The sequence below is a fragment of the Acyrthosiphon pisum genome, chromosome X (genome assembly GCF_005508785.2).
Source record: "Acyrthosiphon pisum isolate AL4f chromosome X, pea_aphid_22Mar2018_4r6ur, whole genome shotgun sequence".
Lineage (NCBI taxonomy): Eukaryota > Metazoa > Arthropoda > Insecta > Hemiptera > Aphididae > Acyrthosiphon > Acyrthosiphon pisum.
Window position 1 is genome coordinate 94,820,964 of NC_042493.1, and position 17,457 is coordinate 94,838,420.

Sequence of the window (17,457 nt, forward strand, 5' to 3'; positions counted from 1 at the left end):
TTATATTTTTTAAATGAAACTGGATTGGATTTTTTAAAACGTTTCAATTTATTTACCATTTAATAAATATAATTTATAAAATATATTAATTAAATTATAATATAATAATATTTTCCATTATAATTACACTGTAATAGTGTAAAAGATTTAGACCTTAAACAATATGTCAATATAATGCTGAAGCAGTTCCGGCACCGCCGTCGATGTCACAAAAAAATAGACTTTAGACAATGGTTTATGGGTGATGTGTGGTCATCTATGAGACCAAACTAAAACTGTTGTTGCAAAAATATGTATTTCTACTTTAATTTGTAAAATAATGTTTTTGTTAAAAAGTGTGATCATGAACTTTTCTACCAATAATTTATTATTAAAAATTAAATAAATCTAACTAAAAGACAATAACACTGAAACATAACTCAACTGACTTTTCTGTTTTAAAGATACTAAAATGTAAGAGATATAGGTTATACGGACCTGTTGTCATTTTCTGTTTTAAAGGGAGGGGGCGGTAGGATATAAGGAGGTTTTACTGTATAGCCATGAGGAAATGTAGGCAGCAATCCCTTAAGGGGATGTCATACTCGCAAGTTTTGTCTTTACCTATATTAATCATAATATACCAAGATGCACGTCCAGCAGTTCATAGTTTAAGTTGTAGGCATAAATATTAGAATGAATTGACTAATTATGACGTATTATCAAACTTGAAATAGGCGTGTAAGAATATTATCAGTGTTCAGTCGTTTTTTAAGTGAATTTTGAGCATTTTTAATTAACTTCATTATATTAACACTTATAGTTCATTTAAAAATAAAAATTTAAAAACCATCGAGAGAACACAAACAATGTTCTTACATTTAAGTTTGATAATAGGTCAATTCATTCCAATATTGAAGCTAACAACACACAATTGGAACTACCAGACATACATTTTTGTATATTTTGCGTTATTAAGACAGCACATCATCTTGATTAAATTTACTCTTTTAGCTCAAAATGTTTCAACATTTTAACCATTTAATTACGTAGAACATTTTTTTGATTTTTCAGTAGAAGAGGTATAATTTTATTCCAACAGATTATAGACTGTTGATAAATTATAACAGTCAATAAATTGTCATGTACAATGTGAATATGAATAATAATTAAAACCAAAATTTTATTTGAGCAAATAATGTATTAATATGAATGTTTTGTAATAATTATATTAATTAGTCAATAATGAAATGTTTATGTATTAGTCACCCAGTTTTAATTAAAACAGGAGTGTAGTATTTTACGATTAATAGACAATACTATTGCAGTAGTTAACATTAATATATCATGAAGAAAAAAATGATCAGACAATTAAGTTAATATGTTTTTATTAGTCCAAGTTGGCATGTATGGTTCTGGAAACTCAAAAGTCACATCCCTGCCGGTCAGCTTTCGATATATAGATGCAAATGTATCCACCTGTAAAAACAAAACAAAATAATGTTGTTCAGAAAAATATTATGTACATGAAAGATGAATACATTTTTATCTAAACATTTTTTGGGCCAAATTGGTGTAAAATTATCCCGCATCAGGAACCACGTCAATGATATGGTACAAACATACCAATTAGTAGGTTTTTTTCACACCAGTTTGAGTAAGGAAATTTTTAGTAGAAGTTCTAGAAAAATAATTAATGTAACGTCAATAGACTAAAAAATCAATATAATATTCACTGATATATTTAAAATACTTTAACATATTTTAATATTTGTCTGGTTAGACACTATTTTTATTGTATCAATTTTAATCATACATTAGTAAAACATAGACAAAATTAAATATATTTAACTGCTTACCTTTATTAGGATATTAAAGAATAAGGATCAATGGTTATTTTTTTAGTTATTTTTTTTCAATGTGATTTGTAAATTAATTATTTCAACTACAAACAGATTAGAATAAACATAGACAATATATAAAACCACTTAAGTACATCACATGGCTAGGACTTAACAGTTATGTAGAATGTAGAATGTAGTGCATCTTTAGCTTAGTATGTTTTAACAAAGTGTAGGTTAAAAATGGATCAAATCTTCCTAAGACTAAGAGGATAAAAAAAATTAATTTATAATCATTTCATATAGCACATGGATAGAACTCGACAATTATGGAAAACTGTAAACAGCGCTGTACTGCATTTAAGAATTAAAACTATTTGCACCCTGCGCAAAGTTTAAATAATGGAACAATTTATTATAAAAATAAATATAATCTTAATTTTTCAAGCTAATATATTATATAATATGGTGTGTTTATAATTAGTTGATAAATATGTCATTAAATGATTATCATTTGAAAAAAGATACTGATTAAAATTATGATATATATGAATTTAAAAAAAATGTATTTTGTATAAATTATAATAATTGTTGAGCATTCATAGAAAATATGCTAACAAAAAAAATATATAGGTATATATATATATATATATATATATATACTGAGAAGTTACATATTTTATTTTTATTATGATTTCTGACTAATTATTAGCATTAATTGTTAGGTATATTCTTATAGGTACCTAGGTCTAAAATTAATTTGATTTCAAAAATAAAAAACACAAGATTTTACAAAAATAAAGAAATAAACTTTTTCAGAATATTCTATTTGGTAATTTATAAATAAGTTAATAACAAATTAATTACCTTGTGCTCTATATAGTTTTGATGAGTCTTGTCTAAATGAACTTTAATTATTTGTTTTCCATCTAATTTCACTCTGATACGTTTACCAATAATTTCTGCTGGAAAGACTAAATCATCAAGGATTGCATCGTAGACCCAAGTTAAAGTTCGACTGAAAAAAAAAAATTGATGTTAATACTCCAATAAAACAATTAATAGTATAATTTAATAATAATACTTATACAGAGTGTACCTTATGTCATTGTACGTGGGGTTTTTTTTTACAATTATGGATCAATGACATAGAATTTCGTTAAACGAAAAAATACGTGTTTCTTTATTTTTAACAGGCAATTTTTTTATGACAATTTCAAAATTTTTAAACACGCAGGTACACCAATAGAAAAATCAACTTTATTTTTTCAAATGGTAACTACTATATTTTTAGATTCTGGTAAAGCTTTTTTTTATGAAAATTTTGATAGTCAAATCAACAATTTTGGTTCGCTAGTTTATTGACTATGGTCCTCTAAAGTAAACTTGATAAACTTGAAACTTGAACCATATAGGTCGCCTATATTGGCAGGTATAGCATGCAAAGTATGAATTTAGGAGTTGAAATTCTTAACCCTTCTTATTTTATAGTTATGGACATTTACATTTTATTTCGCACTTTTCCTATCATGAATCCTTATCATACTTTTATTACAATGGCATTAATTTGGATCTTGGATTCTTTATTAGGTGGCTAAGGACTGAGGTAATACCTAATGATATTTGATTCTTGTTACAATAATATTGGAAATCTGTAATTAAGTCAGATTAAAAGTATGCCTATTGCCTATGTTAGGTACAAACCTATATTAAGATTGACTATTTATCTAAATATTACACGATTATTAAATAATTCTTAGAGCATTTCAACTGCTAAATTCATACTTTGCATGCGATACCTACCAATATAGGGAACTTATGTTTCAAATTTTAAGTTATAAAAGTTAGTTATAAGAAAAAATTATTTAACTCTTGTAAATTAAACCTATACCAATTATTTCAATTAAAAGTATAAATGCATATTTTACTAAACTTTAGAGGACCATAGTTAATAAACTAGTGAACCAAAATTGTTGATTCGACTATCAACATTTTCATAAAAAAAAGCTTTACCAGAATCTATTAAAAATATGTAGTAGTTACCATTTGAAAAAAAGTTTGCTATTGGTACACTTGTGTGTTTAAAAATTTTGAAATTGTTATAAAAAAATTGCCTGTTAAAAATAAAGAAACACGTCTTTTTCTTTTTAGCAAAATTCTATGTCATCGATCCATAATCGTTAAAAAAAACCCGCGTACAATGATATAAGATACACCCTCTATAATATTGTTATGTTGACATAATAATAATAATAATAATAATAATAATAATAATACATTTTGTATTATTATCTATAATATAAGAATTGAAAACATATTTTAATTTATGTCCACTTAGACGCTATATGTATCAATTAAATATACATTAGTAACACGCAGACTAGAATAAATAATACTTTTTTTTTATATCAAGTATACCTTCTTGGACGCTTTTGATTGCTCTTTGTCCTTGTTTTCCTAGTGGGTTTTGGTAATATTGTTCGATCACCAATAAACACAACATGCTTGCCACTAAACCTCTTCTCTAGTTCTCTAACCAAGCGAGATTGAATTTTTTGGAATTGAGCTCGTTGTGGCATGGGCACATAGATAATGACGCTCTAAAAAAATATAAAAATGTAGATAAACAATGCAGTTTGAACGTTAAAAATTTAATTTTATGCAAGTAAAATGTGTTGTTATAGTGGATAAAGACTGTAGTAGGTAGGTATATATAATATATTTATATATACAACAGTTATCAAAGACCAATACTTTAATATGGCTTCAGTGTGGACCATTGTGGACGAGTACAAGAGCACATCAAATTTGATGATACTTAAAAAATAGATAGCTAGTTATGAAACGTGATGGTAAGAACAGTGTCCGTGTATGTAAGTAGTTTTTCTTACGATAGTTTAATTTTTAGCAAGTTTTGTGTATATAATATAGCGTAAATGAAAAATGCTCTTAACTTACTTAATGCGAAAATACTTGTCAAAATAGGGATATTTCATTATACTGGTAAGTATTATAAGTTTTTTAAATTTAAGTTAACCCTATATTTTGCTGACTTTATAGAAAGATAATTAATGGGAACATAACTAAAATTAAAAAAATGTATATCAGGAAAACGAACTTACACTAAATTATAACAAAGGGATTATAACTGTAGAACATGACAGACATATAATATTATGGTCAGATCCGAAGTTTGGAACACGATGTTTAAGTACATACTTAACCTATCATCAGATAAGCATAATTTAAAATCTAATTGTCAATCGGGTCGACGAGAAGGCAAAAATTCGATGGACGCCAAAAGAAAAAATACCATGAAACACAATAACGGGTAAGTGAGTACCTTCGACCAACACTTTGTGATCGGTAGCTTACTTTTTTGCCGAACACCTCGATCTCCTTGGCTTTGGTGATGTATAGCTCACGGAGTTCGCCCTTCAAGTCGCTGTTGTTCTGCAATTCGAGCAGGGCCTGTGCGATGGACAGCTCAAACTGGTCAGGCTCCGAAGCTCCTTTCTTGATGATTTTGGATTTCGCGGGAACAGACATCTACCAAAACACATGAAAGGCGTGTTATTATTAAAATTTTTCATCCGATTGATTCGGACGATCAGCCGCCCGGAAAAGGTAACGCTCTCGCCAATACCGCAGGCTACTGGCCGAAATTATAGAATTACATAGGTACCTTGGTTGTGATTTTTGAGCGCTAGTCCGACGATTCGATACGACGAAAGAGAAAATAACAGAACGTTTCAGTAACGAAATGGTGAATGGCGGCTGTAATTGGGCGATGGTGAGACGTGTTGTAGTGTTACGTGTACAGTATAGTCACGGTGTAGGTAACCAGTTTACCTACATCGTGGGTATTGTGTTACCCCCTCCGCAATTAACATGATGGTTATAACATATCGGATCGGACGACCGTTGCGGTTACTACCATAAGCATAAAAGCAAGTAAAATGGGTACTACAGTGTTCACAGAAGCACGGTAATTCACGTCCTCTCGTCAACACTCTACATCAGTTGTATTCACTGTACAAGCAGGGAAGCACAATATAGAGTAAATATAACGTGATGTAGTTGGGACAGCATGTCAGCATCAGATGCAGGTGCAGCTATTTTCACGAACACATTTTACCACGATCATGAACAGGAGGAAGATAAACAGGACTGGGCATCGATAGGTGGGTGGGTGTGTGGGGCACAGGCAGTGATTGTTACAACCATGAACTAAGATATATACACATAATACAGATATTATACGGGGTGCTGGGTGATCCATTTAACGTAAGAGACTTTATCGTTTAACCATCTACTTTTCGAATAATAAGTGTCTTACGTTAAATGGATCACCTGTATATTATTTTAGTTCATGACCACGATATACCATATACTCAAGGTTTATAATGGCGTTTATTTATTTTTTTCTATACTGTATACCAAAATTCTACCAGAACGAATACTTCGATTTCAACATATAATACCTTATCTTTTAGCAAATTGGATCAAGATGATACTTTAGAGAGGTCATTTTTCGATTTTCTCAATAGTTATTTAATGCCACGGGAAAAACTACCGACAAATTACGAAAAACCGTTAAAATGGAATTTCTTATCACCATAGCAACGAATAAAAATAAATAATATTATTATATTAATTCAACTTACAAGCGATAATAAATAATAAGATTATAAAAAATCCAGACTAACAAACCGTCTCCGCTCAGAATAGTTTTTCTTATACAATGATATATCATTGAACTCAAGTTTAATACAATCCATTTACATTGCCTCACTTGTAACCTACTATACAGCAGAGCGACATTCACTTACCCGCTTTTTTTGTTTGTATTTAGCTAGTATTTTGTAATACTATTGATGACGATGCTGAAAAACCTTCTTTTGAACCTGCAGGTCAGATGGATAAGGATAACGAAACAAACAATGAGGAGGTCATATAAGATTTAAATTAAGTGGTAAGGATGATAAATGTGAATTTTCTAAGACATTTTTCTTAAAACATGGACACAAATGATCTAACAATTTTCATTACTAGATAGATTTTCAAAAACAAATTTAGGTTCTTTTTCAATGTGAAATAAAAACAGTAAAAAATATGCTCAGGTAATTTAATAAATATTATGCTTTTATTCATGCTATATTATAACAAAAAATATTATTTATTATTTTACTCTATAGAAATAAATTACTTAACAAGAAACCACATGAGATAAAAATGGTTCATTTAAAAAACGTTTTGTATGGGTATATGACTGTTAATCATTCTTCGGTAAGTTTAAAGCTCAAATTTTGAAAAAAATACTTACAAATATCATGTGAATTTAAATATAAAATTCTACAAGAAATGGGTGGTCGTACAACTGTAAAGTGACAATATTTCATATTAAAAAACCAAGAATAACAACTTAAGTTATTTTATTGTAATTAAAATAGAACTCCAAATTTTGCCGAGTACATTATTTATTTCACAATTTGTGTGTAAGTTGTGGTTTGAATTTCAAATTTCTATATTTCATCACTTAAAAGTTATCCTTTTTTATTCATAACAAATTGTTTTAGCCCTCCAATTTAACACCTTATGACCATATACCTAAAAAATATAAAATAATGAGACCCACGTTCTATATATATACATATATATATACATTTTTCAAATTATTATAAACATTTTTGCTATATGATAAATTTTTTTATAATTCTGCAGGAAGTAGCAAAAATATTGGCGGCTGTTGTTCAATTCGACGAATATCAATATATTATAAAATTATATAACACAAAGAAAAAAAAAATTGTTTTATTTTCATTTCAATATATTTTATAGCAATAAAATAATATAAATTTGAGTAATATAAAATTGTATAACATATACCTTGTATTCTGAAAATAAAATCTACTTGTGTTAATATCGTAATATATATATATTTGTTTGTGGTTGTTCTTGAAGTTCTTTATTTCAGAAATACTCAACTGGTGTATTCTTGTCTTATTATAAAATGCTTATATATGATACAAGTATACAGTATGCATTAGAAGAATCAAACAAGTATAAAAAGTCTTAAAAGTAAAATATGAATAGAAAAGTTTTATTGTAAATATCTAATATACTTATCTAATACTAAGTTTTAATTTTTAATTAATAATATTTTCTTAATCTGCACACATTTTCTTCTCAACATTGAATTAATGAAAAATATATTGCATAAAATATGTATTTCATTAAAAAATAAAGTATTATAATAATAAATATTAAATTTAATGTAGGTACTATCATTGTATTATACTCAACTAGTTTTATATATAACTTTATACATTGTAACTGCAATAAGATCTATTTTGTACCACCCTGTAATTGATGCTATTAAGATAATACCAGAGAGTTAATGACATGACACAATATGGAGTATTCTGAAGCTGTTAAATATGTTATCTAGTATAATACTAAAATACAATAACTGTATTACCTACTAAAGTGATAAAAGTAAAATATAAATAAAGAATTGTTGCAAGACTGGTATTTTATATTTTCCTAATAAATTGACAAGAAAAAAATTCTTTCTTTAATCTCAATTTAGTATGGTTTGCTTATTTGAGTGAACCATTAACATTGAGTGTTTTTGTTATTTTTATTGTTTTCGGTGAAGTGATATAAAAACCACACACAAATCGAGGGGGACAATTATTAATTTGTGACCTTCGAACCGCACCGCGTGTAAATCTGAAGATTTATGTTGGTGGAACTCGTACGCTTTAGTACACGCATTAGCGAATAAACACTAAAGATTTATTTTAGACTAATATGGAAAGAGAGGTAACGCCACTTAATACTAAATAGTAATAAGAGAGAGTTTTTTAAAGTAATAATGCAATGTTGTATTTTACATGATCAGAGAATAATAATTTTATAGCATAGAAATAATAATTTCATAATAATTAATAATAATGTTTGATGCCACATGACTTAGTTCACAAAATAATAATTATAGAGGATTTAAAATGTAATAATGGCAATTTCATGGCATCAGCATAAAGGAAAGTCGTATTACATAAAGGATAATATCAGACCTGTCGCAAGACATGTGTTCATTTAATATAATAATAATTCAATTCGTTCGGAGCCTCACTTTTTGTCTATTTTGTTTGTTTAAAAAAAAAAAAAAAAATAATTATGAAATCTCGGCCCACGGGAGAAGGCAGACACATTACTCGTGACTGGTCTCGCAGGGTTACCGGGGTGAGAATATGCAAAGCATCTTTAATAATCACCACAGTGACAGGTGACTTGCGACAGTCGGAAAAGGAGGAAGAAATAGGGACCCGCGTCTTGTGACGCCTAAGATACGTGCTTCAAAAATAGGGGCATAGAGGAAATTAATACAATGCAATGCTGTTTGACCACGACGACCGATGTTTTGAGATGTCGTATGATGTTGTGTTTGATCGCCTTGCCCGCTGAGGGCGCATCATTGCTTCGTTAGCCCATTATGGCTATGGTAGATAATTGGTTGAATATACGGTCCACCATAAACTTAGAACAGTTAGAACCGCGGCCTTGAGGTTTTTTTCGTGTACGGTGTGAAGCTTGGCAGCGTCGATGGGACTTGACACAACAAATACGCCTTTGTGGTCATCGCCCAGCAGTCAGTAAAAGAAGAGCCAATCGGTTGGCGACAGCGCTGGGCCATGAGCCGGCGACGGAGTTTCGTAGTTTTTCTTCTGGTCAGTGTCGTCGTAATGTCGTATAGGCTCTTTTTGTATAACAATAACGATTTGGGGTACAGGATGCCCTGCAGTGTATACTCTATTACAAATAAAACCTAAAACTTCAAACAATTTAGTTCAGTAAATACTTTAACTTGACACTAGAATTTTCTTTGTAATAAATACTAATATATAAGTATATAACATTTATAAATTATAAATTTCAGGGCTCACAAATGCATATATTTTTCTAGTAAATCTTAGAACATCCAAAATAAGATACAATTTTGTTAAACACTTCCCTGTTGTCGTTACGAAATTTTATTTTGCTAATTTTTGCATAGGTACTTAAAGTTTTTAGTGCTATTTTACTTATTTTGAGTTTTAAGTTCTGTTTGTTTGCTATTTTAAGTTTATTCTTATATACTTATTTATGGAAATAAGAATAGAATTTTGAGCATGCCTATATAAATGTATAAATGTTATATGAACTAAATTTTTTTATATCTGTTCATAGATAATGTCTAAAATTATAGAATTTTAATTATTATAAATTTATCGGAAATGCTCGTATATTGTAGTGGCTTATTTTTTTTAGTAAAGAAATATACGGTACTGGTATATTACAGAATGGTGCTCAGAAAATTTTACCCGTAAGTTACCACAGGTACTCTATTCAGAATTATAATAAAAAAATGTTCTTATAATAATATTATCATAATAGGAAAGACAATCTACTTGAGTCCTGGACCGAATCGTGAACGGTAAGCCTATAGTTATATTTAAATATGACTTACTTAATGGTTATAATTTTAATTATAATTAATTTATAATAGCATTTTGCTTCGAACGATCACGGGACCATGTCAGAAAAGAAGAATTGTACGACCAAATTATTCTTATTTTAAATAGACAGACCAGACTGCTTTATTTTATTTTTGCTACAGTGGTATTAATACTCATACCTTCGGTTTCATTACATGTAAGGTTTTAAAAAGTCAGTTATCAAATTTAGAAAGTTATTAACATTGTTTAACTGCCTATTAATGAGTGGTTGAATATGCTAGAAGACTGTTATTACACTTTGTCTCTTCTTTTACAAAATTTTGGCTACGGGAGAATTTGGCAACATCGCATAAAATATTCTATGCTCAATCGTGTTGCTAAAAAGGTCTATGCTCAATCGTTTTATGCTCAATCGTGCTTTACCGCCATGGCTGTACTGCTGTAGAATTAAGAATACACTATACATTAGGATATTTTAGCGATGTAAGCATAATGATTTTACATTTGTTTTTTTATATACTTATTACAACGCAATCGCTGGTCGATGTATGCATTATGAAGACTAATATTATAACCTATTTCATCCAAACTAAAAAATATAAGTTTGTTCTTATTTCGCCAAAAACTTCTTTATGCTATAATTACACGCCAAATAGAGTTATTGAGACTCTGCTGTATTTAAATTTCCATAATATGAAACATGAATACTTGTCTTAGGTAGTATACAAAATATGGGGTTCCCTATTATCAATCATGGCAAGACAAATTAATGCGATGTTATGAACAAGCCTATTACAACAGTCAATAATAATAATATATTATATTATATTCATGTTGAGCAATGAGCATAACAAAAATGGAAAAACATAAAATAATGTACACTTGTACCTACCTACCAACTCGGGTTACTTTGTTTCATAGTAATGTAGCTGTATTGCCTATACGATACGCCGTCAAACACTCATACGACAACAGACGCGTTGGACAATAGATTTTGTTTAAATAATTTTAATATTTGTGTGGGCCCGAAAATCTGAATCTGGGTAACTTCTATCACTTACCGGCCCTGTTTAGAAATAGAATAGAATAATAAAATAGATATCTATTCATATTTAATTATTTTGCTAGTAATGCGAATTGTGTGACAAAAATAACCAGTGTGTTTTAAACCACCCAAAATATATTTATTTAATTTTGTTTATTATCGATTAATTAATAAATCATGTATAAGGTACCTATTATAAAGGTATATTATATGTCAACAATGTTTATTATTAATCCACATTATTTTATTAAAACTAAAAATTTTACATACCTACATAATATACAAATTAAAAAAAGCGGGTAAGTGGATGTCGCTGTGCCGTACAGTAGGTTACAAGTGGGTCATTGTATAATCGATTGTACCAAATTTGAATTCAATGGCATAATATCATTGTATAAGAAAAACGATTCTGAGTGGAGACGGTTTGTCAGTCTGGATATTTTATATTGTTATTATTTATTATATCATGTAAGTTGAATTAATATCACATAAAACTGAGTTACTAAATAGTGACTTACCAAGTCTTATGCTCAATGATTTTACATCAGTGCGGAAGGCGATGTATGACAAGAAGAGAAAACAATACCCAATTTACCCTATTACATTAAATGAAGCTATATCCCAATTGATGAATATGCAAAATAACGATGTATGTTTATTTAAAAGTGATCAGTTTGTTTTTGTTCCTGAAACCAATGAGTTCGTTTGTATAACAACAAGCCAAAATTTAAATGTTATGTCGAAACAAACTGAATTGTTCGGAGATGGTACCTACTTATAATTTTGCACCACATTTTTTTTTACAGTTATATGCATTACACATATACGTAAACGGTTTTTATGTGCCTTTTCTAATTTTTTTTTATCGAACAAAACAAAACAAATTTACATTAAAATGTGGAAGTATCTCTTGCAAATATGTCCAGCTCTTAACGTTCAAAACTGCATTTGGACTTCGAAATCGGTACTCACGAAGCAGTCAAAGATCTGGCCTGCATGTTAATAATAATTTATTATTTTATTTTTTAGAACCACCAATGGAGCTGAAAGCTTCCACAGAACTTACAACGGGCTATTTTATAGTACGCATCCTCCTACACATGTAGTAATTTCTGTTTTAAAGGAAACCCAAACACAGACCGTGGCAATAATGAAATCAATTGAAAACAATATTATCAAAACCGTGGCCAGCAAAGATTATGATCGGATTATTTCGACAATTAATACTTATAAAGAGCTTGAACAAACTAAAAACATCATCAATTATCTTAAATTAACTAGATTTAAGTACCTTGGAAAAAATTCAAATTGTATATAAACTGGCAAATAAATATACATTTTTTTTTTATTTTTTATCTTAAGCTGACATATAATTAATGAAATAAATATAAATATTGACAAATAAATAAAAATATTTTGTATATAAGTATAAATATTGTCGATTTTTTATCTTAAACTGACAAATAACTGATATCTGTATATTTAATTTTTGTATTTTGTGTTTTTAATTACTGCGGCAACGTCGCATAAAAGTTGGTAGGTAAAAACGTTCTCAACTGTGTTATTAAAAAAGGTACTTAATAAAGGTACCATTGTCAATGGTGTTCTACCCAAATATTCATAGTCATGGCTCTACTAATGTAAAAAAAATTATCGTAATGAATTTATATCATTAAAGAAATGGATTTCAAAAGGTCTTTTAGTCTCTATTAATCGTAAAAACAAGCTGTACCTACGTGCAGAAAAATACTTTTCTGTGATTGGTTGTTTACATGGTAAGCTTTTGCTATACCACCTATACCACAGTGTTAATACGTTGTTTATGAAAACTAAGTTTGTTCTTGATAGTAAAATTCCATTGTGAAAACACGAGAAACGTTTTTTTAACGATTGACCTAGTGGTGGGAAAAAAATTGTCCTCTTATATTGTTTGCACATCCGTAGAAGAAATGGCGCCCCTGTTCAATACTCGGGTATAATTATCAGAAAGCACTATTGGTTTTTCATGGCTACATTTGCGCATCGTGGATACTTTAAATTTATAATGCGTACTTACCTATTCAACTGCGTATGTCACGTTTTAGACTCCGGCCATGACCTCTTGACTTGGATAATTTGGCATTCGTTCAAATTTATATATTATCTCTTACAATCTATTGCGCTTTAGAAAATATACTGGCATTACGTTACTAGCTAATATACAATACCTGTATTTAAGTACCTAATATAATATTATGTTCATAATTATCCGTATTGACAAGACATAACTATAGGTACAAAAAACAATAATATTAGGTACTTATGGTAAATCCAATAAATGACAATTGTAACATTATGTAAGTAAATTACAAACATATCTGTTGAGATGTAAGATTTATTTTATTTGTTTAAATGTTTAGATATTGTTTTAAATGAGACAACCAAAACTAACCTTCCTATATAATATTACCATGTTTAATCGAAATAATATTTTAAATATGATACTATACTAATTACTTATCCCCCTCAAGACGTGGCTTCATAGGTAGAAGCATTATAAATTATAATAATATTATAATACCTCGATAACATACTATTATAAAAAAAAAAAACAAAAATATAATTTTTATAATTGTTAAAATATAATAAATTATTAAAATTTAATAATTTAATATCGATTCTGCAGGATTTTTATTTGTGTTGATTCCACCTACTGTATTCCAACAGAGTATCATATTATACAGATTTTTTTTTTTATTAATAGTATACAGGTTAAGGTACACTTAGTTTGCCATTATACTATTACTAAGTGTATTATGATAATATTATGAAGTAAGTTTATTTAAATAAAAACATTTCAAAAAACAATCCAAACATAGTCATCCATAACCAATAATATATTTATTAAAACAATAAAATAATTTAACTCAAATATCTAGGGATAATTATTTTCACAAAACGAAGTAAGATCGTCATAATTTTAAATAGAGTTATATAATATAATATTCGAAATGCCTAATTACAATATATAGGTATTGAACTATTGCATATACCATATATGGTATGGTAAAAAGTAATACAAATATAATATATTTGTATTACTTTTTACATTATATTATAATGTGGTCAGTATTTACTTGTAAAATAATGGTTTGAATAGCCAGTTTTATATAAGTGAATCTATCGATTTTTTTTTATTTAAACAATCGTAAAAAATGTTTGCTGTATTATGGTATGTATTACCGACGCCCGGCGGAATCAATTCGTAAAAAAGTTCGGCGGAGTCAATAGCCGGCGGAATTAATAGGTGTGTAAAAAAAGTCAGTGGAGTTGACACGCGGTGCAATTTTTACAGATAAAAAGATAATTTTGGCGCAATCGATACGCACTGTCACATTATAAAACGCACTATCGTAGGTGCTTTATGACGAATTATAAATCCCTTAGTCACCTGACATTCCCAACAAGTACGGTTATGGATAGGGGAGAGCATGACCGCGAAGTCAACAACACACTCCCCATAACCGTAATCCAAAATCTGACAAAATGGCAACATAATCCGTACCGACAGTAAGCACAGGTACACCCATGATTTATTGGTCGGTATGGGAAACCGTATATTGTATATTATATACCAGACGCACATTCACCCATTCACGCCTAGAACATCAGTCTTCAATCAACTTCCTACAACACCATAGTGGAGACTAGAAGACCCGAAGACCATTGAACAGTCCTAAGCCCGACGAACTGCAGCAATATTAGAAGCGATCCAAGCATCGAACTCCGACGTCCAGAGCCCCAGCGCTCGTCCGAGGCATCGGCCGCCTGCAGTACCCCGGCCATTTGCTTAAGTAGAGACTAGTTCACCGATACGGGCAGCCCATCAAGAAACGATCGACCACACGAGTACACGACTACCCGTTGGAGCGCCTCATACCTAGAGGCAATCTCATAAATCCGCCAGCCGTGACCAAACGGCGTATAAAGGGCTCTGTCGTGTGACACTGGATCCATAAAATGGTGTAAACAACAACTACCGCAACGGGAACCCGAAGTCAGGAACCCTGAACCACCAGAGGCACCTGGAGACCACGAAGCCGTGCAGCGCTTGGACGGTCGGTCACCCGTCCGCCAGTACCAACTCCGTCGTCCACTACTCTCCCCCCTCCACCCCACGACAACATGCCCGATTAACCAAGCAGTAGCCACTTGTCTAAGCTACGTGCTGCCGATGGACGACTACATCCTCCTGTCAGCGTATATAATATATTGTCATATATGTCCCAAAAGTCCCGTTATAGTATCCCCATACAAAAATAATATAATTAAACGCGGTTTTTTTACAATAAGAAGTATGAAAATTCTGATTGAATAGCAATAAGGTTTCGATTTTTTTTTTTAAAAATTACCAAAAATTTTTTTTAGGCATTTAACTTTTTTAAATTTCCTGCAAGAGAGCCGTTTTGTTGATCATATTTTTTAAAACAGTTAAAAAAAAAAAAATAGAAAAATTTAATGAAAATTAATACGATTCGCTTTAATTAATAATTGGAACACTGATTTATTTTTATGACAATCTATTAAAAGGATGTGCACCCGCATGTGTTGTCTCTGTCTTACAAATGTAAAATATAGCAAAAACTGTTTTGCGCGGGACAACTTTTATCTTTCTGTGTTTGTAGTAGTGGCTCCGAAATTTCTGAATATATAGGGTGGAAAATTATGTAGTGATAGCGTGCACATATTTTAGATAACATAAATAAAATAAAAGTTATTTGCTTCTAAACATTTGGTGTTTTTGGTTTTTTCATTTGCTTATAAAAAATTATTGGATAGTGCTATTAAAAAAAATAGAACGCTGTTGCACAGATAAAGTTCTTTTTTACGTGTTGTGAAAATTTGGTAGTTCTACAGCTAATATGGTGCGAGAAAAATTGTCCCGTGCAAAACAGTTTTTGCTAGTTATACATTTGTTAGATGGAGACAACACATACGAGTGTGACATCCTCTAAACATCTAATTATTAGTGAACATTTTCAGTTATAAGATTAAAAATTTTAATTTTTTTATAGCCGATATTTTGTATGTCAAAATTCACAATAATTCCAAAAAAAAAAATTGTTTTTTCATTTCAATAATAAAATATCTATTATATCTATTTAAATCTGACAAAAGTACTACATACCTAATTCATAATTAATTAATTATTTCATAATTAAGCTATAAAGAAAGAGCACAAGTGAATAATTTTAATTATAATAAAATTTACAAAACTGAGATATACGTAAATATTATTATTATAAATGTAAGATAAAATCGTGGACCAGGGCGCCCACGAATATTTGTGCCATTTCGTAATTTTAGGTTCACTTTACGATACTTAAAATAAGTACTTAAAAATGAGATGTTTCTATGCAAAACGTGTTATTTAAAAAAAACTTCTTTTTTCAGTAATAGTGATTTTCTGTTACAAACGAACCGGAAAAGTTAGGACTTATGGGTAACTTTTAAAAATTAAACATTTATTTTTAGAAAAGGAAACTGTTTGAGAAATAAAAAACATTAAATTATTTGATCATTTTTTTAAAATTTTAGATTCCGAGTGGAACGATGAATGTATTGATTTTACAATGATGTGTGTTTTTTTTTAATTTTTGTGTCTGTGTACACGATAAGTAGTCGAAATAATGCTACGATTTTCAACTTCAGTATCTTGTTCGATTGGAAAGTGAATATCGTTGGTGCATTGGGGAGGTCAAGTGCCCAGTAATTTTCAAAAGCGCCAAGAAAAATCAAAGAAAAATTAAGGAAAAACGGGAATTTTTACGCAAAATTGATTTTTCACAAAATTGAATTTGGTTTTTGGTGTAACTTTAAAAAAAATTACCGTAGATACATGAAATTTTGACTGAATGTTTATCTTAGCATTTTCTGTACACCATAACTTTTTCAAAATATTTTGTAAATACTTTGAACTGTTTAGAGACATTTTCATTTTCCATTTTTTTTTAGATTTTTTTCTAAAAATATCAATTAAATTTTATTTGTTGATTAAAAAAGCTTGAAAATTGAATAGAAGGCTCCTAGTATATTGTTCAAAGGCAGA

At 29.5% G+C, this 17,457-nt stretch overlaps 1 protein-coding gene across 1 annotated transcript; it reads right to left on the minus strand.

Moving 5' to 3' along the window:
• Nucleotides 1-1,315: 1,315 nt before the first annotated feature.
• Nucleotides 1,316-5,369, minus strand: LOC100168009 (40S ribosomal protein S7-like). The gene is made up of 4 exons (XM_008191673.3): nucleotides 5,196-5,369; nucleotides 4,239-4,420; nucleotides 2,688-2,838; nucleotides 1,316-1,458 (listed from the first exon to the last, which is right to left on the minus strand). Exons 1-4 carry the CDS (start codon nucleotides 5,367-5,369, stop codon nucleotides 1,351-1,353), a joined length of 615 nt encoding a protein of 204 aa, XP_008189895.1. The 3' UTR covers nucleotides 1,316-1,350.
• Between the last annotated feature and the right edge of the window lie 12,088 nt (nucleotides 5,370-17,457).

Excerpts from the sequence above, each read along its gene's own strand:
- LOC100168009 (XM_008191673.3), bottom strand. The coding sequence starts at position 5,369 with ATGTCTGTTCCCGCGAAATCCAAAATCATCAAGAAAGGAGCTTCGGAG. Across the intron at positions 4,421-5,195 it reads TCGAGGTGTTCGGCAAAAAA|AGCGTCATTATCTATGTGCC; the intron begins GTAAGCTACCGA and ends ATATTTTTTTAG. Across the intron at positions 2,839-4,238 it reads AATCAAAAGCGTCCAAGAAG|TCGAACTTTAACTTGGGTCT; the intron begins GTATACTTGATA and ends TTTTTTTTTCAG.